The sequence below is a fragment of the Thamnophis elegans genome, chromosome 5 (assembly GCF_009769535.1).
Source record: "Thamnophis elegans isolate rThaEle1 chromosome 5, rThaEle1.pri, whole genome shotgun sequence".
Classification (NCBI taxonomy): Eukaryota; Metazoa; Chordata; class Lepidosauria; order Squamata; family Colubridae; genus Thamnophis; species Thamnophis elegans.
In genome coordinates this window covers 24,401,946-24,428,121 of record NC_045545.1, presented here as the reverse complement: position 1 = coordinate 24,428,121, position 26,176 = coordinate 24,401,946, and the positions used below count along the sequence as shown (strand labels likewise).

The window sequence follows — 26,176 nt, the reverse complement described above, 5'->3', positions numbered from 1 at the left end:
TACTTGAAAACAAAGTAACATAAAAATTATTAAATAAAGGCTTATACTTTCTATAACTCATAATATTTAAATGTTTAAAGTTTGTAAAATTTCCTATAGAATAGAATATTGCCCAAGTGTGTTTGGACACACAAGGAATTTGTCTTCCGTGCATAAGCTCCCAGTGTACATAAAGATGTAAGTGATAAATCATGATCATAGTCATCATAATACATTCATATTGAATCATAAAATACAACACTTAGTGATAGTCATAGGTTACTAAATAAGCAATCAACCTAAATTATATTAGGAAATGAAATAAAACAATATAAATAATTTTACAAAGATACAAGTATAGCACTACCCCCGAAAGGGCCACTGGAGTCCTGGTTCTCCTTGCTCTCTTGGTATGGCCACAGGTCCACACTGGACCCTTGCTTAGGCACCTCTACTGGCCTTGGTCATGTAGTGTCATGGTAGTCAGTTTCCTCTCAGCAGGCAGGTCATGTGGTGGGTTGCTGGTCAGTCTTTTCCCGGCTGGTGGCTCACGTGTGTCGGCCCTTCTTCCTTTCTTTCTCTCCCCTCTCCCCCTCTCTTGAATTGCCTGCTGAGCTCTCCTTCAACTGGCTCTACTCTTTCATGGATTTCTCCTTGCCCCACAGGAGCCTCTTCTATCCTATCCACTTCTCTCTCTCAAGCTTGCCCCACAAAAGCCTATCCTATCCCCTTTTCCCCCTCAGGCTTGTCCCACAGAAACCTCTCTATCCTAAGCCCTTCTCCCTTAGGCTTGCCCCACAGAAACTTCTATCTTCCCTCTTGCCTTCACTCCCTCTCTCCCCAGGCCTCTTTCTCATTTCCCCCTTAAGCCTCTTTCCCTTTTAGATATTTTCACAGCCCTCTTTTGACTGGTACAGTATACAGGTCCGCAATGGAAGGCAGGTTGGTAGCAATTGTTTTTTCTGCAATTCTAATTTTCCATTGAAGTCTGTGTCTATTCTTTGGTTGCAGAGCCAAAGTTATGGAGGTGGAGAATAATCCCTCTGTAGAACTGTATCAGCAGCTCTTTGGCCAGTATGAGCTTTCTGAGTTGGTGCAGAAAGAACAGTCTTTGTTGTGGTTTTTTGAAGACATTTTTGATGCTAGGTGTCTATTTTAAGTTTTGAGATATTATAGAACATAGAAACTTGAAGGTCTCTACTGTTGATGCTGTGTTGTCTAGTATTGGAAGAGGTGGTAGTATAGGAGGGTTTCTCCTAAAATCTACCATCATTTCTACGGTTTTGAGTGTGTTTAGTTCAAGATTGTTCTGGTCACACCATAAGGCTAATTGTTCAACCTCGCTGTTGTATTTTCTGCAAACTTCAGTACTTTAACAGAGGGATCTTTTGAGATGCAGTCATTGGTGGAAGAAAGTGGAGAAAGCACACAGTCCTGGGGGTGCCCTGTGCAAATTATACAGGTATCTGATGTGATTTTGCCTAGCTTCACCTGCTGCTTCCTGTCTATTAGGAAGCTTATGATTCACTTATACTTATCAAATCTACTATTGTTATTTGGGCTGCTAACTTTTCCACCCAGTTCTAATGAGTGTCAGCTTGATACTTAGTTGACCAACTGATGTACAGACTGATTAAACCATTCGTAAATCAAAATATGAATTTCAATAATATTTAATGAATAATCACTTAAGAGTGTATGTTTATAAAAGCTGTTTTTTTTTTTTTGCAGCCTGAAGTTCTGGAACAAATACAAAACCTAAAAGAATTATGGATGGACAACAATTCACTTCAAACATTACCTGGGGTATGGCTGTATATACATATATGTACATATGAAAATATAATATTGTAGAATTGTATAAAATATATTTGGAAGTGCAGATCATTTTTCTTTATTGAAGTTATTTTGGTACTGCCTTTACTGAAAAAGTTCTTAAAAATTCAGGGAAATATTGACATATGTATCTGCCTTAAAAATAGCCTATGTTGAACTGTGCAGCACAGTCAAGCATCAGAAGTTGACCACAGGAAATTTTGTGACATTTTTATTATATCATAAAATATTTAATGACTTTCATTTTACAACATATTTTATAGAATTTGTCCAATTTTATTTCATCAGAATCTGGGTTCTGGGTTTTGGACGCATTCTATAGTTTAGCCTATTTGAGGTACCTTGGTTTAAAAATTGTTGCCCTACGATGGACTATTTCACCCAGTTAAAGATTATACACAGACAAACAGGATAATTTCAGTAATATATAGATTTAATAAAAAGTACATAAACCCAAAAGAAGAAGAAAGAAACACTATGAAAACAAAGAATAATTAATAAAAGAATAGATCAGCATAAAGAGTAAATCAACTTAAAAGGAGAAGAAATTACCAAAATCCTTAAACCGGTAACTATGGCAATTGAAAGTCAAATCTTTATTATGTTCATAAAGCCAAAATAATGTCAACTGCAACAGATTTAGTGTGTTTCTTAACTAAGATGAGCAAATAATCTCCAAATTAGCAAGAGTTCAGATTAAGCATTGTTATTAAGTTTGCCATGCTGTTCAAAAGGGACAAACAACATCAAGAACACATGAGAATTGTTTATTTTCTCCACTGAGTAAGGACTTGACAGAAAAATTATGACCTTGTTTTTGTAACAAGATCAATATCACTATATAGCAGTAGAGAAAATAAAAGCCATCCTGTGAGCTGGGCAAGGAATATTGCTAAATATTTAGTAAGAGAGCAGTCTCCCATAGAAAGGCAATACAAACAAAGTTTGAGCTTTGATTAAATCATGCTGGATGTCCTTGTCAAAGGTCCATTATTTCAGATGAGACCTGGTTTCCAGATTTAAATAATGAGCTGATTATACTATTTGAGTCGGCAACAGTTTACTGCCTCTGTAAGGACACAACATTGTACTGCGGTATCAAAGAAACCAGGATGCTTATCAAAAATGTGTACCTTATCCAGTATAAAGATATACTCATATAATAGACTATGTGTTGGTGTCTTTCAATATCATAGAAGTGCATGCAGCATACCTGTTCTAATATATCGCCCATGTTGGCTAGAAGGGCCTTTGCACACACATTTTGTCACTCATGCTCTGGTTACCTCCTAATTGAACTCTACAATGCACTGTATAGGAGATTGCCCTTGATTCTAGTTTCTAGAAGCAAATCTAGAAATTTCAGCTGGTGCAAAATGTGGTGCATGAGGAACTATGTATGTTTCTGGAAGAACACACATTACAATTGGGTCCAATTCAAGGTGCTGATTTTGACCTTTAAATCCTCCATAGCATTGAATCAGGTTACTTGATAGACTGTCTCTCCCAGATTTCATCTGCCCTTTCCACTAAATCTGGCAGAGAGGGCATGTTGAAGGTCCATTATCTAGGGAGCTACATTTGGCGGGCTATAGGTGGCAGTGTTCTTTGCCTCATGGATATTACACAAAATGTTCAAATTTTAATAACTATAGTTTAAGTCAAAATATTAGAAACTAATATATTTTGGGTGTCCTTGCTTTTTACATTTAAACTGATCAATGAGACATCAAGACAGATTACTTTTGCTTCAATAAATTGACATTGCTTGTTCATTAACTTTTAAGTTTGTGGTGTATTACTGTATTAAATATTAGTAACGCAATGAATAGTTGAATCAACTAACTATATCTTATGTAATCTTATCAAGTCTATAGGACGATTAAAACAACTGATATACTTGGATATGTCAAAAAATAGGATAGAAAGTATAGATCTGGACATATCAGGATGTGAAGCCCTTGAAGATCTACTATTGTCATCAAATATGCTACAACAACTGCCAGATTCTATAGGTATTGACTGAATAATGACTACTCTGGAATTGGATTAGGGGTAATAGATGAAATGCATTTAGGTTCTTCTCAATAGTAACGGGGAGGGGGGGGGACCAAACCAGTAAGCATGAGCTATTAGCACTTTAACTTGAAAATTATATTACATTAAGTTACGTTAAGTTATTATATTAAGTTTAACTTACATTAAGTTAAAGAACACAAATGAAAGTTTTATGTCATGCTTCAAAATTAAAGAAATGCATTTCATTAGATTGCTCAGTATATAATTTTTCTATGTGAGAAACTCATGCTTGAGTATGTTTTCTTAAAAGTTTTCAATAGCATTTTTGTTTCAGAATGTATCTTACACTATATATAGTAATTTCATTTAGAAGATGTCACCAAGAATAATTATTGATGTAAAATTAACATCTTCAAAAATAAGTTTCAAAGTACTTTTTAAAAAAGCATAGTGTGGGAATTAATTTAAATGGGATGCCAATCCATTTGGATGCACTGTATTGGTAGCAGCAAAAATAGATGTATCCTTGGAAAAGTAGTGTGTTTCTCTATGGAAAAGACCATAAAGTTCTTTTCCAGTTGATTTATCAGATCTTTCTGTGTGTTTCCCTTTCTTCAATCCTGTTACTTCAAGTCACTTATGTTCATAAATCTTCTAATAAGCATCATAACATAGTACTCAGAAGAACTACCAAACAACAAAAACTGCATTTTGCATTGCAAAACAAATGTAGTATATGCTTGCACTATCCCTTTATTCCAGGGGTGACAAAGAAACTGGATTTCTTTGGGGGCTGGATCAGCATTGTAGTTGTACTCTGTGGGCCGGCCAGGGTTGGTGGTGGAAATGGGACGCAGCCCCTCTGCCCGTTTTGGCCTGGATAGCTTCTCACAGCACCCTGCCAGCCAAAATGGGGCAGGGGGCTGCCCCATATTTGCTATCAGAGGCATTGCAGGTCAGTCCTTTGCTATTCCCAGGCCAGATCTAAGCAACACAGGCCTTGAGTTTGACACCGCTGCTTTATTCTTTCTCTCTTAACCAGTGTTAAGAAACATTAACCAACTATTTAACAAGCATTCTCTCTCTTTTCTTTCTCTCTTTCACCTCTCTCCTCCTTTCTCCTCTCTCCAGGGCTCTTGAAAAGACTTACTACTTTGAAAGTAGATGACAATCAACTTACACTTCTGCCCAATGCTATTGGAAGTAAGTAGAAAACATTTTAAAACTTTTCATTTGGTTATATCTTAACAACAACAACAAAAAACCACTTATTTCCTTTTCTTCCTTTTCTTTTTTTTTCTGCAGCATAATTTCTTTCTTTGTATTTTTGAGTTTTGGTTTATTTCGATCATTGCTATATTGATGGGCTCCATCATACCTTGGATTCATCAAGCATTCAAAAACTCTTCTATATTATATGCAGAAATGTCAAAACCAAAGTCACTAAAACTCTGTAGATAATGTAGTTCAATCCATTTAAGTTTTATTTGTGTAATAGAATTTATATTATTATTACATTATTATGTAATAGATGTAATTATGTAATAATTATTACATTATTAATAATAAGATATAACAATAATAATTACAATAATGTAATAATTACATTATTGTGTAATAGAACAGGAGGTAGGACTAGAAGACTGCCAAGGTCCCTTCCAGCTCTGTTCTGATTAATCATTTTGGTTCATCTTCTCCACCAGATGGGAAAGCAGATGAGAAAGCATTTCCCACTGGCATGGCCTTTTCTTTTAGTAATACTTAGACATCGTTCTCCATGGGAATATACTCATTGTCAAAAGTGGGTATTAATTCTATTTTCCTAATTGTTGTTCTTTGTTATACAATATTTGCTTCTCCTTTTATAACTTTATGATCTGCTCTTACTCATTATTTCCTTATTAAAATAAACTATTGGATGACATGAATAATGTCCACTGAGCTCTTGGTACAGATTTCCTGCTTAAAAGTTTATTGCCTAACCTTAGAAGTTCAACCTATTGTTCTGTGCAAGACCAAAAGCCCATAAATGTCCCTATATAAGTAATTGCATGAGGGAAATCAAGTCAAAGGGATCTTGGTTTTTCTTTTTAAAATACTAATTTATTGATTTCAGTTGATGAAGAGCTAAGTATATTAAGTATATTTTCCAGCCTTTAACCTTGGAATATGTCAGCTTCTGAAACATATTAAAATTAACAACTTTCATAGAATAACAAGAGAAAATAGTTCACTACATATGGTTGGCTTTGCTTTTGCATGCTGTGAACATCCAATCTTTGTAGTTTCAGAGTTACAGTTTATTGTTTGTTAATGTTTAAATTCGTCAATTGATATGAAGTCAAAACAGAAAAGGTCAGGATCAAAGAGCAATATACTTTAAACCTGTATCTGGTTCTGGTCCCATTGTTCTTAAACAAACATATGGACTATTTTTTAATAGTGTAATATTTTTAAAATAAAATTTTGCCATCTGCTTTATTAAATAGAAACTGATATATATTTTATTTGTTTAGAATGTAAATTGCTTAACAACAGTTTAAAAGAGTAGAAAAATAGGAGGGAGAATACTGTTCACACCACCCTGAGCCCCCAGAGAAAACTAACATATACACATGAGTGGTCTCCTACCGGTTTAACAACCAGTTCGCTGAGCACTCGCACACCCTTAACATGCTTGATGTGTGCTGTGCGCACATGCACAGTTCATAAGAAAATAGCTGAGGCGTGGCAATCCATTCTGCCGCACCAATCAGCTGAGCTAAAAACAAGGAAATATAGGTGAGTATAACCTGGGGCAGGTAGCTGGCCCACCTGAAGGTCGGAGCCACCGGTTCACTCTCAGCTGATCTTCGAGAGCGACTGGTTCGCACTCATTAAAAATCTTCTTAGAAACTGATTTGGTATAGTATCATGCCATTCCCTTTGTGGGGTAGAGACAAATCATTTTTATTGTAGAAAGGCATAATTGGTAGAAATGAGCTCAGCGTGAACTAGCCTGTGGCTGATCATGTTGCTATTTCCAGATAAATGACAGTTTTGAACATGGTTAGAGTATCAGCTCAAAGTCTGGAGCTAGTAGGTTCTGCCTACTTAAATGGTAATTAGCTAGAATCTCCTGCTGCTAATGGCTCCCTTCATCTTTGCAATGATGTGTACGATTTTTTTTTCCTTTGCAAAGTATGTTACACATAGGAAGACATTTTGATGAAGGATATGAATCTGGCTTTGATTGGTGGGGAAGGAATCACAAGATCTTTTTAGAAGTTCCAGATTTGATTTTTGAGCTCTTTCTCTATTGCTTAAAACACAACATAGGGAGCAATAATAGGTTATTTTCACATCTAGTAAGTCTTCACAGAAAATATAGTGTAAGATAGCTAATAGTAAATAATATTTCTTGATAAATATATACCACTCATTAAAAAATATACAAATTGTTCTGTCCTCCCTTCACGACTCTTAACAAATGGCAAGCAGACAAACTTAAAAGGAAGTCTTTCTTTATCAGTTCTCGGCTCAGACTGGCTTCGAGCCCCCAAAATAACATAATTCAGTCTCTAACGAGATAACAGAATACAAAACAACTCTTACAAGCAATGCACTTCTCCAAGGTAGCCTTGAATCAGGATTACAGGAAACACAAAGCACTTATCCAAGTGTATCTTCCATAAACCACGATTGATGATCAAGCATGTTGTACCAACCAAGGAACGCACAAAGGAACGTTGACCTCTTGCGATGGGGCGTGCAGCATCCGTCCTTTTATCTCCAAACCTGCCCCTAACAAGCCCCAGCTGCATAATGAATCTTGTATCCCGAAAAGACTCCACAAGCAGACATCGCTGAGTCACAACACAAAATGATAGTGATAATACTATGTAAAAGGCTAAACTCTTTTCTGACATGATAATTTTCTTAGGGCAAAACATTTTTATGTGTAAAATATTAACAAAATGCATTATATCTGGTGTGATGCATTTTTATGATTCTTACAAACATCAATTGTCCTTGCATTTTATTATTATAAGCAAATATATAAATTGAACTTCTAAAGGAAGTTTTATTGAGTTTGGCCCTAGTTATATAAGATAAATAATAGTGGGGGAGAGTAATCATTCATCTGTAATCTACTAAATCATGACAGTGGAAACATCTTCAGACACCACTGGCTCAATGACTTTGAACAGAGATGAGCACGACCCTGTATAGTGGCTACAACTAGAGGAGTAAAATCTGCAGGGAATTCTACATAATATACTAAAATAAGTCTATTATTATTATAATCTGGGAGAAAAGAACAATAAAAACTTCTATAGGCCTATTCAAGTTGTCTATAAATGATAGTCAATGACCTATTTCCAATTGCCAGGTTAATTTACAAATAATTAAAATTAAATAATATATTATATTATATTATAAGATAATATATAATATTCTATTAAACTTACAACCTTGCAAGATAGTTCCCATGTTAAAGGCCAGCTCTTCTTATAACTGTTTTGGACATTATTGAAGAATTTATAAATTGTATTATCTCTGACAAATAAATCTATCTACTCCTAGTCTCATGTTTCAGTGGTAGCATCCAAAGTCATAACATGCAACAGACAGCGTGGAATATTATGGATTATAAATTGAATTTAATGTCAGTTCAAGTGTCCATAATAAATTATATGCAGCACAGTAAAAAAAAGCAATCTGTGAATTCATTCTCCCATTAGTAATTGTAAAAAATCTTCCATTTCTAACACAAATCTGTTTCAGATAATATTCAGCAAACTACTGATATAAAATACTATAATCATATTTAATACAGTAAACATGTATAAGTGCCACATTAGTAATTACATCATGGCAAGAAAGCAGCAAGACATGGTTATTTTTTTCATTCTTATTGCATCAGGGAGTAGTGGCCTTGTTTAGAGTGACACACTCTGTTGTGGAGGGAGGAATCACAGGAATAACCTCAAGGCCACTATGAAAAATATTCCAGGCACTTTGCATATAAACTTACTTGAATCTACCCAGAGTTAGACTCTGCCTGGACAGGTCCAGGTAAATTGACTAAGGGCATTGTTTGTTCTGTTAATTGGTAGATGTTTGACCCTGTAAATCCTGAGGAGACAGTCAAGATATTTGGTGCAATTAACGTGGCCACCTATCCTTTAAACTCAAGACCCACCTGATTATTTAAAGCTGTCCAGATAGTGGACAAGTGGCTATGCCATGTAGTAATAAATGCATCCTTGAGTAAGGGAATGGCTCATCCCTCTCAAGAAGCCATCACTTGTCTGAACAATTTATCTTCTTGTTAGGTTTCAGCTTATAGGAGCCAAGATGAAGTGAATAATCTATACCGTTTTTAAAATCAGTATTCAGACCAGAATATAGTATAGAGGTGGCATTGATCACCCTTATTAATGACCTATGGCAGAGCTGGGATAGTGATGGTGCAGTTGCCCTGCAATTGTTCTCAGCAGTTTTCAATAACACTGATCATGTTATCTTCCTGGACCAAATGTAGATAAAGGGAGGAGGAGGCGAGGCAGAGGGACAGCCACAATATTGTGGTAGTTCTCAACTTTTTACCACAGCTAGTTCCAGTTGGTGTTGGTGGGACGGGGGAGAGGAGGAGAGATTGAGTCAGAGACTCCTGTTTAACATCTACATTTAAATCACTGGGTGAAATCATCAGTCAACAGGGGATTAGGTATCAGTATGCTTGATCAATTCACTTGAGTTCTTCATCTCAACTCTTATCTAAGAGATGTTCAAGAGGTCTTGTTTTTACAAAATCATTATTTTTACAAAGGATTTTGCTAGAAGTTAAAAATCTCCTCCATCCGTATAGCCAGCCAGCAAACCTATCTATCTGACTTCCTTCCTTCCTTCCTGGTCACTGAACTATGACTTCTCATATTTCAGTAAAGGAAGACATTTTGGCATGTTTTTTTAAAGAGATGAAGTGATCTTTCCACTAAATGTTCAGAGAAATTCTGAAAACAGCTAAAATACATATTTCTACACTCATGAATCAAGGAATGTAAAATATTTAAGCAATACTTAAGACCTGTTTGGTCTTAGAATGTCACGTTTCTCTGAACAGTATTCAATAAGAATAATTGATTTTAAAGTAATGAGGAACCATAATAGATAATTCTATGTCATTAATGATAATATCATTAATATATTAATTTATAGGGTTTAAAATTAATTTAACTTCAAAACAAATGATTTAAATATTGCATTAATGAATAAAATAATTTGTAGACTGGAGAACTATTCAGTTCTTTCTATAACAGGAGTATCAAAGTTGATTTCATTGAGGGCTGCATCAGGTTTGTGTTTGACTTCAAGGGGCAGGGTGTGGCCAGGGTAGGTGTGGCTAGTTCGGCTTTACTCATGTCAGGGGCCCCCTTGGTGGACCAAGTGCTAAGGCAGGATTTCCCCCAGACCTTCCCTCCCTCTCATTATAATCTCCTTCCTTTTCTTCTTTTTCCTTCTCTCTTCTCCTTTCTTTTTCCTTCCCCTCTTTCCTTCTTTTTCCTTTCTTGCTGTCTTCCCATCTTATTTCTTTTCTTTTTCTTTCCTCTTTCCTTTTCTCCTTTCCTGCCCTTTTTTGGATACTCAAATGCAAAAGGGGAAACATTTCTCCTTTTGTTTTGCTTTTAGTTTGTTTTGCTAGCTCTCTGCCAGCAAAAATGGAGCCCAGGGAAGCCGTGTGCCGTGCACCGTGCACTGTGCGCCGTGTACCGTGCACCGTGCACAAGGCTTCCTGGGCTCCATTTTCACTGGCAGAGGGCTGCAGCAGGTCCTTGCATCAGAAAACAGAGCTTGGGGGGGCCGTGTGTGACCGCCCGGACTCTGTTTTCTCTGGCAGGGGCACTGTGGGCCAGTCCTTTGCTGTTTCCAGGGCAGCCCCGCAGGCCAGATCTAAGCATCCCATGGCCAGATCCAGCCCACAGGTCTTGAGTTTGACAGCCATGTTCTATAAGATTACATGCAATATTTAGAGTCATATTACCATGAATGTCATCAGAAACCCAGTGTTTCTCTCCTGTTTCAGCTTTATTTATTTCAGGCCATAATGACAGTTATAAAGGAATATCACATCTTTTAGCATACTGTAGAGACAATGAATCATGATTGTTCTGCCAGGTGGTCTGTTAAAGTACAATGCTTATGGCTGGATTAGCTTCTGTCAGTACAAGCATAAAGTGGATCTCAGCTAATTTGTCTGAATGTTAGCTTTCCAAACAATTGCTTTCTCTGGTTTGAATGGCAGCTTGGCAGCACAAACAATAAAATCAAAAACCTAACAGAGCCTTCAGCTGTTCTCTTTGCAACCAAGTTTACTAATTACCACTAGCTTTAAAAAGGATGATAGATTTCAGTCAATTTTCCTACAAGTTGAGTAGCTACTAGCAGAAAAATATATTTGGGGAACTAAATAGGTTATTGTTTATAGATCAATTGTTTTAGATTTCTTAGACTAAGGACTTTTAAAGATAACAAATGAAAGGGTTTACAGGATGCTCATACCTTTTCATGAGTTCAGGCAGTTTGTGAGAAAGAAGTTTGGAATCTGGCCATCTGTAAAACATATTATTATAGACTGTGAGATGTCAGAATATGTCCTCTTTCCGCCTACATTTCATAATTGAAATATATTCCTGTTAAATAATAACTGCTCTTTGCCCCAAATCATCTCCTAGATTATTCAGAGATGATTTACATATTTGTAAACAGTCAAATGTAGATGTTTAAGGTAATCCAGTAAAATTGCTAAAGTTTAAATAACAATAGGAAAATGTATTTAATCAAACAACTTCAAATTCATATTTTGATATATGTTCTTTAATTTTACAATAACTGTAGGTAGCCCTCGACTTTCTACCTCAATTGAGCCCAAATTTCGTGAGACATTTGCTAAGTGAGTTTTGTCCCATTTACAACCTTTTTGCCACATTTGTTAAGGGAATCACTTAACAAATTAGTAACATGCTTAGTTAGTACACATGTTTGTTAAGTGAATTTAGCTTCCCCATTGACTTTGCTTGTCAGAAAGTCACAAAAGGTGATCACATTACCTCAGGACACTGGAACCGTTATAAGTATGAATCAGTTGTCAAGAATCTGAACTTTCATGACATGACCATGGCAATGCTGCAATGGTTGTAAATGAGAAAAATGGTCTTTTCAATGACATTGTAACTTTAAGTGCTCACTAAATGAACTGTTTTAAGTCGAGGATTACCTACAATAATATCACCAAAAACTTTTAGCAGCAATTGTTTTTCACTGTATTTCTTTTTCCGATACAAGGTCTATATAGAATGTTACCTATCAGGCTGAAAAACAAAACATTCCTACAAATGATAAAATTTCCTTTGAATGCCTCATTTACAAGGGCTGATTTACAAAGCTATGTTACAAGGGCTGTACCATAACTTTAATTGTGAATTATTTTTATACTTTACGGTCATTAAGGGAATCAAAGTGGAAGGATATACTATATAAAGTTTTGTTTTATTAAATAGTCTGTGTTAATGCAGTTGGAATTAAGAAATGATTATGAACAAACAATAGTGCCTAAAGAAAATGTAGTGCTCAAGTAATTCATTTTCTTTAGGCACTATTGTTTGTTCATAATCATTTGTAATCATAGTACTCAAGTAATAGCAACCAACAAATCATTAAGTTTTTAAACTAAAACATTTTTAAAATCAAATGTGATATTATGGTTACAAGTATAAAATACTTCAACTTCGATTTTTGCCATTTTTCTTGCAGGATTTGATAGTTTAAAAATATTGATAAAGTTCATTTCATTATGAATTTGACCTTTCTTATTTCATTTATAGTAGTTATTTGTAATTTCACATAGAAATCTTCTTGTGTGAAGTAGCTTTTAGTCTGGAAAACTGGAAGTTTTTGTTGACAATAGTGGTACTGAATGGATTATTGCTTGCTTTAATTTGAAAGCAGCTCCAAATCTTTCTCCCTTTTGCACTTCCAGTATACCTTTATTTTGTAATTTAAAAGAAATGTGTAGGATAATTGATATTTTCACCCACTGAAAATCTTATGCCTCTTTGCGTAATCCACAAATCTGAATGTAGAAACTTAATTGCAAAGAAAATAATGATTAATCCCTTTGAGAGCTAGACTAACAAATATACTTAACATTTCAGTTTATCTTTATTAGAAGAATTTGACTGCAGCTGTAATGAACTGGAGTCTCTACCTCCCACCACTGGCTATCTACACAATCTCCGAACTTTAGCTGTAGATGAAAACTTCCTGAGTGAACTTCCCAGAGAAGTAAGGATTTATTGGGAAATACAATCTACTTCAGTAATGCCTAGTCTTCATCTAAAATATTTTTTTTCATTTGTATCATTATTAAGAGTTATCAGGACTGTGTGCTTTAGTCATTTATTGAATGGGAAATGATAGTATCCAAAATCCGGGTGGAGTTTGAACTATTGTAGTTTGCAATAGTTCCAGATTTAATTACAGTAGAACCTCTGGTCACGAACCCTTTTGACCATGAACAACCTGGGGGGGGGGTGTTATTTACAAACAACAGCAACCCACTTGTGGCCACTGCATTAATCTTGGTTAGGTTCGGGTCACGACCAAATCAGGTTGCAACCAAAGTTACAGAATGAATTATGGCCATGACCAGAGGTTTTACTGTATAAGTGTATTGATGATAGCTCCCTCAGTCATCTAGTGCTACTAAATTGCTTTCTGTCCAGAAAGAAATGCAGCAGCTAATGCATTTCAAAAAGAAAATGATGAGAGTCTCAGGAGATTTGAAGGTATTTCTTTATGATATCAAAGTAGTATTGGTCTGTAATATGGAGAACAGTGGTTAGATGAATACTGTGTTAACAGGCAGCAAAAGCCATCCTGTATAATTCCTTCTGAATAATTTATATTGCAAAAACACCCAACGAATTACTGGAGACTTTCCTTCATTAATAGTTGAAGGACTACTAACATCTAGCAGACCACATCCATAAGCATAATCAAGGAGGACCAATTTCATTTTTCTTTCAGATTTATTTTGCCTTAGTAGTAGCATTTTTGGAAAACTCTTGGCCCAATTTTTAATCATTCATTGGGTGAGGGACTTTTATTTTCAACCTTTCTAATCATGGAATCAAGAAAGCATATTTTTTATTCTGTGTATGGAATCTTTTATTATTGTTTTTATTTTCAGAAAAATAATTTTTCAACAGAAACAACATAATTTTCAATAAAAACCCAAGTTTTCATGATTCAGGTTCCATACAGTTCTTGGGTTCCATAAATGTCTGTAGGAGTAATCAGTTAAAGATGATAAAAAACATCTTATTCCCTCCCTCCTCCATCTTCAGCTACTTCTTAGTCCTGCATCTTTAGCAGACATTAGAATCAACTGGTTTTCTATTATGAGAATTGTTTCTGATTTCTTCCCTTTTATTAGCATAGCTTGCAAGACTGATAACTGGAACACCTATTCATGAACATATATAATTAGAAGAGTATAATATTTGTAACTCTGATTTCTACCTTTATGAGACCTGAGACAGTGCTTTATTGAATGAGAAAAATTATGGGCACATTCAATAGCAATCTTTTCAGTTTTCTAAAACTGATTTCTCCTTCCTCTTCATCATACCTCCTCTATACCACAAGTAAACAGACAGTTTAACAACTATAAGAAACAGCTCTAAGAATTTTTACAATCTTGCTAGGGCAGGTTATCATTCCAAGGCATCAGATGTTCTTGAAAAAGAGCAATCTCATTCATAAGGTCCTCATAAAATAAAAGATTAGGTTTGTGTTATTATTGTATACATGCACTATGCACCTATGATCTATAAGTGGGGAAAAAAACCATACACCTCTAATAGAAGATATACTTCCACATGACTTTCTTCATCTGTTGTAGAGGTGTCTTTCATAGTGTATAGCAATCCAAGAAGCAGAATGGCAGAGAATGTGGCTTACGGTCTAGATCCAGACAATGTGATTATAAGTGAACATTATTATCTATTATTTTGCAGTAAACAGTAATAAAAATGCAATGCAGATGACTTAGAAACTAAAGAATCATCCAAAGTTTACTCTAGTGGCAGTCTAAGAGAAAAATGTTCTCTTTTTTTGTTAATTTTAATTAAAGGTTAATTTTAGTGATCAAACATGATTGCAATCTTAGTGTTTCAGAATGTTCTCATTTAATTTCAGTCATACAAAGTAAAAAAACAAGATCCAATCATTGACTGCCCAGCTAATCATTGTCTCTGGTCATTTTATCTACTCCAGTATTCAACTCCAGTATTCACAGCAGGAATTTCATGTTTTTGAAAACATTTCAACAACTGCATTTATTTCAGGATACACAATATAGCTATAAAGCTGCTAACTGGACCCATCAGTCTTCAAAAACCAAGAAAGGCATTTTGAGACTTTTCTAAGCAGTTTCCTTTAATGTTTCCTACCTATAGACAGAATCTTCCCAAACTAAAGCAAAGTACTTACACCATAAAACATATACTCTTAAGATGTCTTAATTCTCTTTCACCCAAACAAACTCTCTAAACCAGTGGTTTCCAACCTTTTTTTGGCCATGCCTCACCTAAGCATCTTTAAAATCCTGACCGCCCCGTCCCATGACATTTAATTCTTACTTTACTCAAAAAGTGAACTTACGTAGAGGAAGCCTAAAAGGCCATTAACTTGGTTTAAACAAGGTTCAAATTGCCTTCATTAAAAATCAAATTGCCCCCCTAGTGGGGCGTAGGCCCTATGCTGGGAACCACTGCTCTAAACCGAGCTGTCTCTTGCTCCTCTGGAATGCATGCCTTCCCTCCTGGAAATCTGAACAACATTCTTCCACAGAACCTAAGTAGAATGATCACTTTATGCTTTTTCTTTATTAGTTCCAGTGGTCTTTAGCTTGTTTGGTTAAGAGACAGCATTTCAACCAAATAGAAAGTCATTAAAAATTATGTAAAGTGAGTCAGGGATCTGCATATCTGCTATCAGCAGGATAACTCCAAAAACTATTTCTGAGAGGACCAATATTAGTGGGGATGGGGGGGGGGGGGCAGAATGAAACAGCAAAATAAGGATTGAGTTCAAACTTGATGGCTTGTTACAAAATCTGTGGAAATAAAAATGTCTGAAAATTTTCCCTAATCTATTCTTATGGGAGAGACAGTTTGGAAGGATGCTAATTCATTCATTCTAAGCTACTCCCAGTCAAGTGACACAGAGCAGAGCTGTTTTTAAGGGATTAGAAGGATTTCCAGAAAATACACTTTTCATTGTTTTCCCTTGGGACATGGACATTTTGACCACCCTTCTTTGGTTGATTCAACATATGAAACATGATTATTGGCTACAGGAAAAAATACCTACACAGACAGGCTTCCCATTTATATACATATACTATCATGCTATATCTCCATATCCATAACATGCTTCATACACCTGCTTTTACTTTATACTTCTCACCCCTTTCTTTTTAAGATCTCTTCAGCTCTGTTCAACCACCACTTCCTTTCAACCAAATATATTTTCTGTAATATATTTCTTTACAATTACCCTTCTAACCATTCTCTCTATATCATCCAACCACTTCCATGTACTTCTTTCTGGTTACTCCACATTCATTCAAACAACTTTCATCCTTGACCTTCTCTCTTCTTCTTTTTTTTTACAACACATACTTCTTAAGTAATCCATTCTCATTGCATTCGACTTATTTTCATACCCTTCTGACAAGCCTTTCATTTCAAATAATAAAGTGGGTAGAAGCATGCTTTTATACTCAGCCATTTTGCTTCTTTTGAAAGACATTCTTTTCTCTCAACAGACTGGCTATTTACCCATTACTTTTCTTACAGCATTTGCATATAATAAAATATTTCCATCCATCCTCCTATCTTTAGTAAATATTCTATCAAGGTACAGAAATTCATCTATTTGCTTTAATTTTTGCTATTTATAATACTTGTAATCATTCACTTCATTTTTCTTCTCAAATACCACTGTTTTGTTCTTTAATACATTGATTTTCAGATATGCCCGATACACTCAGCACTATAAATCATACAAGTTCTTAGCTAGTAACACAGCAGTGTCTTCATACAACGTATGAAGACATATTTATGTACCCAAGCAACTTACATCTATGTTCATCGCTTGCAATCCTTATACATTTGTTTATAAATGCATGAAGCAACCAGGGGAACTCCACAAAACTTTATCTTAGTCTCCTCATTTAGTTATTGAACTATTTGTTAACCATGCCACTTATGTTCATGCGTATTTTATTTCCTTATCAGTCTCCCAATTCCATATACAAGTCCATTATAAGCTTGATTATGTTAGCATATGATTTAATGATCTATTGAAGAGCAAAAATTTGATCTGCACACAACTTGCCAAGCATAAAGATATCCTGCATTTTCCACATTTTTCTTATTATCTCTTCATGGACCCTCTAACTCAAAATTTTGCTACTAATATTTCCCAGACACATTTCACAAAGTAATCCTCCTATAGTTTTCACATTCATTCCAAATAACCTTTTCCTTTCCTAAAGTGAACAAAGCAGCAATTTCCAATCATCACAAATGGATTTAGCTTTCATACATACATTATTCTTTACACAACTACTTCATAAGCAAGTAACATCTGTCTTTTAAGATTTCTGTGGCCTTATTAGTTTTCTTGAATATTTGCATTAATAGCATTTTAAAAAAAACTTTCTGTATACTACTCTCAGTTTTATACAAAACTACAAATATATCTTCATCATTTCCTCACTTCAGTTTCATTCCAAATACTTTTACTGTTTTCATTTTTAATTCCATTCACTCAGCTAGGAACTTCTTGCTTCATTATCTTCCTAGCTATTTATTTTCATCAAAATCATTTTTCTTTTTCTTTTAATCTTAACTGTTTCTTATACTTTTTGGTTACTTTCTTACCAACACTGTTTCTTGATTTTCATTCTACACAATATATGCCATTCACATTTTTACAGCAAATCATACATTATGTTACCTGCAGACTCTTCCAGTTTATTATTCCACCAACTATCCTTGTATAGATTTCCCTTCAGCATAACTCTTAATAACTATTATGGTTTTCTTATTTTTAGTTTATTCTAAAAGACTCTCACCTCATCTTTCATCATGTCCACTTTTTAGTAATTCTTTGGAGAAATTAATCAGTCTTCTAATACTTTTTTATAATGCTTGTGGTATTTGGCAAATCATATCCTGAGGCTACAGAGCATTTAGTCCTTAAAAGTATAATACTTTTAAGCTTTGTTAAAATATTGGGCCATTTCTTTAATGCTGATTTTTTTAAAGTAGAGTCTCATGTTTTAGTTTTCATATATTATAATTTTATCTTTTTATAAGTGAGATGTACAAAGGGGAAAATATTAATCAATAACCAGTTCAATTTCTTTAAAAATATTTCTAAGGGAGTCCAAGGGAATATTGGTATAGTGAATGGATTCTACATTCAAAACCTGAATCTTATACTTAGTTTTTTAATAGTTTAGATAAAGTGTTAATTTCTTGAAAAAACATCAGATATGAACAAAATTATTCAACAAATTCCAAGCAGAAATTAATCCATTGGCTTCTGAAAACATGGGGCTTCTCAAATATGTTTTTGTCCTTTTCTATTCTTTCAGAGGATGCTTTCAAAGTGGCAATGATATTAACCCCATATACGCGTATTACTTTAGAACAGCCTTTCAGAAATTGATGCCTTCCATATGTGTTGTACCACAGCTTCTATTAACTCTATCCAGATTAGGAAAAGCTAATTAAAATAACGTTTATTCTGAGAGTTAGAAACTGATTCATGTCGAGAATCAGGGTGATTATATGGTCAACAGTGCTAGCTAATAGATCTGAAGTATAGCAGAGTGGAAAAACTGCAAAAGCTGAGCAAGATGAAACAAGTGAAGCTTTTTACTTCTAACGTGTACTAGTTTTCAATGTTGATTTCCTTTGGTGGCATAATCTGAGAATTGACAACAGGGCTCTTGTTCTGCATTTGCATTGCATATCATCATGCCCTTCTTCCATTTTTATTAATAATGTTGCAAGGTGTCTTTTGTTATTTTATTATTTAAAAAAAACACTTTTTTTTTCTTGTGTGATTCACTTTCCATTAATACCCACCCACTTTTGCCTCATGGCTCTACAGATTATGCATGGTGGCTATATAGACAGAGGAAAGAAATAAAAGCAACATAAGGAGCTTCTATGTGTATGTAATCCTCAAAAATATAGGTGACCATGTTCCATCCTCTTCATCCTATCTATCAGTATAGGTATTGGATCACTTTATTATCCATACAAGATACGTACAGTGTCATCACACATTAATTAAATATCAGTTAGGGACCTTTAACGTAACTCAAAATATCTGCTTCATAGATATATTTTATTATGAACGAAGGTAATATACATGTCTCAGGATAATGTTGCAAGCTCCAAATTGGGACCCTGACCAGATTGGACCCTGCAATATATTTTATTGTGAGCTGTCTATGTAGGAATGGCATATACATTAAAATAAACAAACAAACTGCATTGCCAGAGTAGTGATACATTTTTCATTGCTAACCTGAATGAATATATATATTTTCCCCATTGGTGTGAGAAAAGAGCTAGGTCACAACTCCTTTGAAGGATTGCAAGCAACTTAGAGAAAGTTTGCTTTTTAATAAACTAATTAGACCTATGAATGCTGTTAAAACATGCTCCAGTAATAGAATAATAGGCACTTTGTGATATCACATTGTTAGAGAAATTATGTGGGAAATAAGCATATTAGGCATATCATTCAGAGAACATAAGGACTTTAAGCTAGTAAATTTCTTAACATGATGGGCTCCAGCATAAATCTGAAAGCTTGGAAGACAAAATCTCTGGTCCCCATGAGCAATCCAGATTGGATCCTGCAACAATATCCTGGGGCACATATATTTGCCTTCATTTGTGAAAAATAATTAAATTTAATTAATGTTAAGGCATTACAATTCATGAATCCTAAACTGTTGTAATCTCATTGAACATGTCTAACAACTGTCTTTCTTGTCTATAGATTGGCAGCTGCAAAAATGTAACCGTCATGTCCCTCCGTTCAAACAAACTGGAATTTCTTCCCGATGAAATTGGTCAAATGCAGAAACTCCGTGTCTTAAATTTGAGTGACAACAGGTAATACATTTATTGTATAAATGTACTTGTTTTATGAGCATCACAAGGATATAGAACCATCTGCTGTGTAAATTACTAAAATATTCTTCTTTTAAAATGTTACCAAATTATTAGTTGACAGAATAACAAATATAAATTTATACTTTTTGCTTCTAGATATTTTGCCCTCAGGAAGAACTTCTGTTTTGGAAGTGTTATATTTTCCTGCTCTAGTTATTTCATTCTTACCATAAAGTAGCTGAGCTTTTTTAAGGAATTGATCAATGATAATCTAATACATATAATTAGAATTGAAGGAAACAAGAAGGAGTAGGAAAAAGAAAAAAAAAGTCAGGTTAGGTTTGAAGTAGCACATAGTATCTGCTCCTACATAGTCATCTAATTGGGTGCAGTAATTCAGAAACTATTTCTGACTACCAATTGCTTAATGGACAAAGAAACTGGCAGCAGGGAAACTAATCAGTATTGAATGCTTATCCAAAAAAGTTGATTTCTGAAGTGATCATTTACTTAGATACACATTGTGCTCTTCTTTAATTCTCATTGGACCCCTCTTCAATTGTCTATGCCAGTACAAATCCTTGAGTCTAGGTGACATTTCTCTTGGCAGTCTGACTAAAAAAAATATGAAATGAATGGATCCTTCTATCCCAAAGAGCACCTGAAATATTTATTGCTTAGAAAACAACAAATCTTTTTCCCCATAGGCAAAGGAAGAAAAAAAATCATAGGGGATTCCTTCAAATGTAATTTTGAAAAGAAACTATGTCACTTTTCATTTTGACTAATGTATACTAAATGCAAATAATTGTGCTTATTTAGGTGCATATTTAGTACTTGTTTAGGTGAAACAAGTACTAAAAGGCAGCTTGAGCTAATATAAAAATATCTTTCCTTCTTCTGGCTTTTAATTGAGGAATTTAACTAAATACGCTCCTAAACATTTTGCAGCACTATAGACCTCTTGATAGGGATGCGGTGGGTCGGTGGCTAAGATGTTGATCTTGTGGATCAGAAAGGTTGGCAGTTCGGCGGTTTGAATCCCTAGTGCCGTGTAACGGAGTGAGCTCCCGTTCTTGCCCTAGCTTCTGCCAACCTAGCAGTTCAAAAGTATGTAAAAATGCAAGTAGAAAAAATAGGAACCACCTTTGGTGGGAAGGTAACAGCATTCCGTGCACCTTCATTGTTTAGTCATGCCAGCCACATGACCACGGATACATCTTCGGACAGTGCTGGCTCTTTGGCTTTGAAATGGAGATGAGCACCACATTCTAGAGTTGGGATCGACTAGCAGATATGTGCGAGTGGAACTTTTACCTTTACCTTAGGTCTCTTGATATCAACTGTTAAAGAAATGAATGTGAAAATAATATTGCTACTTGTAGGCTTCCTGTTGACATATGATTATCTTCTATGAATATAGAATTTTGGATAGATAATTCTTTTATTCAGATCTAGAATGGTTATTCTTTCATTTAATACAAAATAATTTGGAGTTCAACATAAAAGCTTCTTTTGATTTCAACAATGGAATGTAGTTTATAACCTTATTATATTTCTAAGAATTTCTTTCTATTTGATAAGTTCTGGGCATGCTGTATAATAGAGAGAATGAGAATGACACCAGCATTTGCATGAGCAACTTCAGTGGCATGAGCTGGTTTATATATGCACCAAATTGCTTTCACTTTTTGTGACAGAAGCATGAAAGGAGTGTCACATCACATTTTATACAAAACTGATAGCTAATGAGACATAGTGAAGTGTGTAACAATGAGATTTATGTAAGAAATCTCTTGCAAAAGCAAGAGATTTCTTACATAAATGGAATAGCTAAAATATTTTTTGAAATAGGTCATTATTGCTTTTATACAGGTAGTTCTCGACTTACAACAGTTTGTTTAATGATAATTGTACTAAAAAGCAACTTATGACCACTTTTCACACATGTGACCCGTCAAAACCGCGGTCCACAAAAGCGCGATCGACGAAAGCGCGCATTTGACGTCATCACAGCACGACGAAAAAAATTAAAAATTGAAATAAAAATTAAATTAAACCAAGCCGATTCACATAAAGGTAAGGGTTAGGGTTAGGGTTAGGGTTAGGGTTAGGTTAAGGGTTAGGGTTAGGGTTAGGTTTAGAGCGTTAGGGTTACGTTTAGCGTTAGGTTAAGGGTTAGCGTTAGGTTTAGCGTTAGGTTAAGGGTTAGGTTTAGGGTTAGATTTAGGGTTAGGTTAAGGGTTAGGTTTAGGGTTAGGTTTAGGGTTAGGTTTGGGGGGGTTAGGGTAAGGTTTTCGCTTTATTTTTACATTTTTCGATCACATGTTTTCGTCGCGCTGTGATGACGTCAAATGCGCGCTTTCGTCGAGCGCGATTTTGTCCTCTGCGGTTTTGTGGTGGAACCTTTCACACAAACATTCCAACTTCAGATATTTGGCAACTGTCTCATACTTAATGACAGTTGCAATGTCATGGAGTCATGTGATCACTTTTTATGACCTTCTGAGAAGCAAAGGTAATGGGGAATCCAGATTCACTTAACAACCATCTAACTAACTTAATAACTGCAGTGATTCACTTAACAACTATAGCAAGAAAGGTCCACTCAATTGTGGATATAAATTGAGGATTACCTGTTTTAGCTCCAGTTCCCAAATTATAGTTTAATAAATCTAATAAATCAGAACCTCAATCAGCCTCTCTTTCATTTTTACTGTTATACGTTATTATGGAGAAAATTATTTGACAACTAATTTGAATAAATGTCTTCAAATTCTAAATAAGGGGCGGGGGAACCAAGCAACATCACAAAACAGAAATCCCAGCTAGGACTAGCTGAAATCTATACAGCCAAAAATATTTTTAAAACAATAAAATATATTCCTATTAAATATATTAAAAACTCTGTTCTTTTTAATAAAAGTGAAGTTTCTAAATCCCAACTAATTCAAAAGTGCTTGACAGTTGTTGCATATAGATGAGCAAATCATAGCTAAAATTGTCAGTAGTTTCATTAATTATTTTCACCATCTAAAGATTTAGGAAACATTTTTTATTTTAAATGAAAAAGTTACCCGTAAATGAATGTTTTTTGTTAAAATATTTTTTAAAACAATTAAAAGATATATTAAAAAGTATTAAATATTTATTGTGGAATCCATGTGAAGTGTTTAAATAATTGTCAAAAACCTAAATAATGTTGTATTCAGGAAGGATTCATTTTGTCTAAATATTTGTGTGTTTTTGTTAAAAAAAACAGGTTAAAAAATTTACCCATCACTTTTACAAAGCTTAAAGAACTTGCAGCATTGTGGCTTTCAGACAACCAGGTATGTATTTAATATCCATTTGTACATAGCAACTAAACAAAAGAACTGGTATATTTATAAAATTCATTGTCATGACATCATTAAGTCATAATTTCAGATTATGCATTTTGGATACAGAAGTTTAAACTGTATGTTTCCCCAAATTTTTACCTATCATCAGATTTTTTAGTGAATCTGCTGATGGCAAAGCACTTGAATTTTTGATAAAAGAACTGAGTATTATGAAACTGTCTGCAATATCTAGACTTTTTGTTTCTTTTTTTACAAATAGTATTTCCAGATTTTGTTTTAGAAAATATAATTAATAAATAACTTCGTTTTGAACTGACTGAAGTGTTCAGTTCAGAGTTTATCTTAATATATCATTTATCTTAGTAATTTATACTTTTCAAAAGGCATATTTAATTGAACTATATTCTAATGTGCATTATTCTTACAGAGCAACTCTGTTGTCCGGGAAAAGCATCTCACAAAGTATAGGATCACTCAGATTTCTCATCTGCAGAAGTATCCCATGTCTTTTCCTTCTTGTTGGGAGAAATCCAACCAGGAAAGGGGGAGGGGGGAGAATGAAACATGGCAAGGAGATTGGATAATGTTTTTATTTCATAGATAGGACACAAACATCTACCCAACATGAATAAAACTATTTAACTCACCCTGCAGAACAAAAAAAGCATCTCTTCTATTTATATAAATCATTCACTTATATACAAGTTGTCTCACTGTAAAACTTTTTTTTTTGAGTAAGTATGTAAAAAAGTTGCCTTTTACATGCAAATAGAAAGAGTTTCTTAAATTCTAAGCCCCCAATAATTGTGCTCAGGTGTCTTTTCCCCTAAAATGTCAGACAAAATGAGACAAGTTTTTTTCATGGTGTCTTTTCCCGTTCAGATAAATCTTCTGATGGAGGGTTGCCTTTCATAAAATCACCAGGTATCAAAACAGTACGGCAACATAACTAACAGTACATAAATCACAATAGTGCATCATCACCTGTAGTTTGTAGATGTTTTACTTTTAAACAAAGGTTATTACCAGTACCCTTTGTAATGAAACACTACTTATTAACATTCATAATATTTTTAATGCCATAATTTAATTTGCTTCATTGTTACTTTTTCCCCCCATGACATAGAATATTATATATTGTGTGTGTGCATTTTTCTTTAATTTACAGTCTAAGGCTCTGATTCCTCTTCAAACTGAGGCACATCCAGAAACAAAGCAAAGAGTGTTAACTAACTACATGTTTCCTCAGCAACCTCGGAGTGATGAAGGTAAAATTATTAACCAGTTTTTCTAAATGCACAGAATAACACAATGCTTATTTAATATCCACAAGTAAATAGAAATCTTATTAATAATTCTATTGTTTTTATCACTGTAATATCATTGAAATAATTTACATATTTCTCATTTCATTCATTTCATTTTATTAAGTTTGTATGCCGCCCTATTTTCAAGAGACTCAGGGCAGCTAACAATAAAAAGGGAGGGGATACAAAAAATAAAATAAAAAACAACAATTTAAAATTCTACAACAGCCGTAACCTCGAATGGGGCTGGATAGTTCAACAGCCCCAGGCCTGCCGGAACAGCCAGATCTTAACTGCTTTGCGGAAGGCCGGAAGGGTAGTAAGGGTCTGGATCTCCACGGGGAGATCGTTCTAGAGAGCCGGAGCAGCCACAGAGAAGGCCCTCCCCCGAGGAGTCGCCAGCCGACATTGGCCGGCAGATGGAATTCGGAGGAGGCCTAGTCTGTGGGATCTAATAGGTCTTTGGGAGGTGACTGGCAGGAGGTGGTCTCTCAAGTACCCAGGTCCAATACCATGTAGGGCTTTAAAAGCAATTTCAGAAAGGCATGCCTTGTTTAGTTTTACAGATTTCCTGGCCAGTTTATTTTAGATTAGCTTTTGCTTTCTGCAGTCAGAATTATGTCCCAAAGCCAGAATGTTACAGAAAATAGAACTTGCACAGATTTAAGAAAAACAGATCTCGTATCAAAATAATTCTATATTTAGGATGGCAAGTCTTAGGCTGTGTATTATAATGTCATAGTTTTGGGGTTATGCTATAAAGACGTATGAGTGAAATTAAGCTCTGAATAATTTTCAATAGTTTTCAAAGGGCCAGGAAATATTTTTGTCTTCTTGCACTAAAGATAGGTAAGCAAAATAGAAATGCGTAGAATCCATAAATGAATAATGTAGAAATGGGGGGGGGGGGAAAACATGGCATGCAACGGTGCCTTTTCATTTAGAGTCATTATAAATTTAAAAGAATAGCAAGTAACATTTGTTAGCTACTTTATTTGATTCTAGCCTTCATTTCTAAATTAATTACAGATTTCCAGTCTGATAGTGATAGTTTTAATCCTACTCTGTGGGAGGAACAGCGGCAGCAACGTATGACAGTGGCCTTTGAGTTTGAGGAAAAAAAGGAAGAAGAGGAAAATGCAGGAAAAGTTAAGGTAAGTGGAATTACATTTCTCGATTATACTTGCAGTTCAAGTAATGTTCAGTGAATATAGAAAACAATAAATTATGGGTGGAATACCTATGACCTTCTAGAACAGGGATGTCAAACTTAATTTGACATTCGCGGGGTGCTTAGATCTGGCCATGGGGCTGCTCTGGAAACAGCAAAGGTCCAGCCCACAGTGCCTCTCCAAGGAAAAATGGAGCTTGGGACGTCACCTCATATGAGTGATGTCAAGCTGGCCATGCCACCCTGGCCACACCAACCCAGCCC

The 26,176-nt window shown here is 34.8% G+C and overlaps 1 protein-coding gene across 1 annotated transcript in view; it reads left to right on the top strand.

The window, feature by feature from the left end:
* Positions 1-26,176, top strand: part of LRRC7 (leucine rich repeat containing 7) — a 120,830-nt gene that overhangs the window by 56,104 nt on the left and 38,550 nt on the right. Inside the window, exons 7-14 of the mRNA XM_032217205.1 lie at positions 1,711-1,785; positions 3,686-3,830; positions 4,966-5,041; positions 13,032-13,161; positions 19,975-20,090; positions 23,353-23,422; positions 24,603-24,702; positions 25,771-25,895. Coding sequence (XP_032073096.1) covers positions 1,711-1,785; positions 3,686-3,830; positions 4,966-5,041; positions 13,032-13,161; positions 19,975-20,090; positions 23,353-23,422; positions 24,603-24,702; positions 25,771-25,895 — 837 coding nt within the window. The remainder of the gene's footprint in view (positions 1-1,710; positions 1,786-3,685; positions 3,831-4,965; positions 5,042-13,031; positions 13,162-19,974; positions 20,091-23,352; positions 23,423-24,602; positions 24,703-25,770; positions 25,896-26,176) is intronic.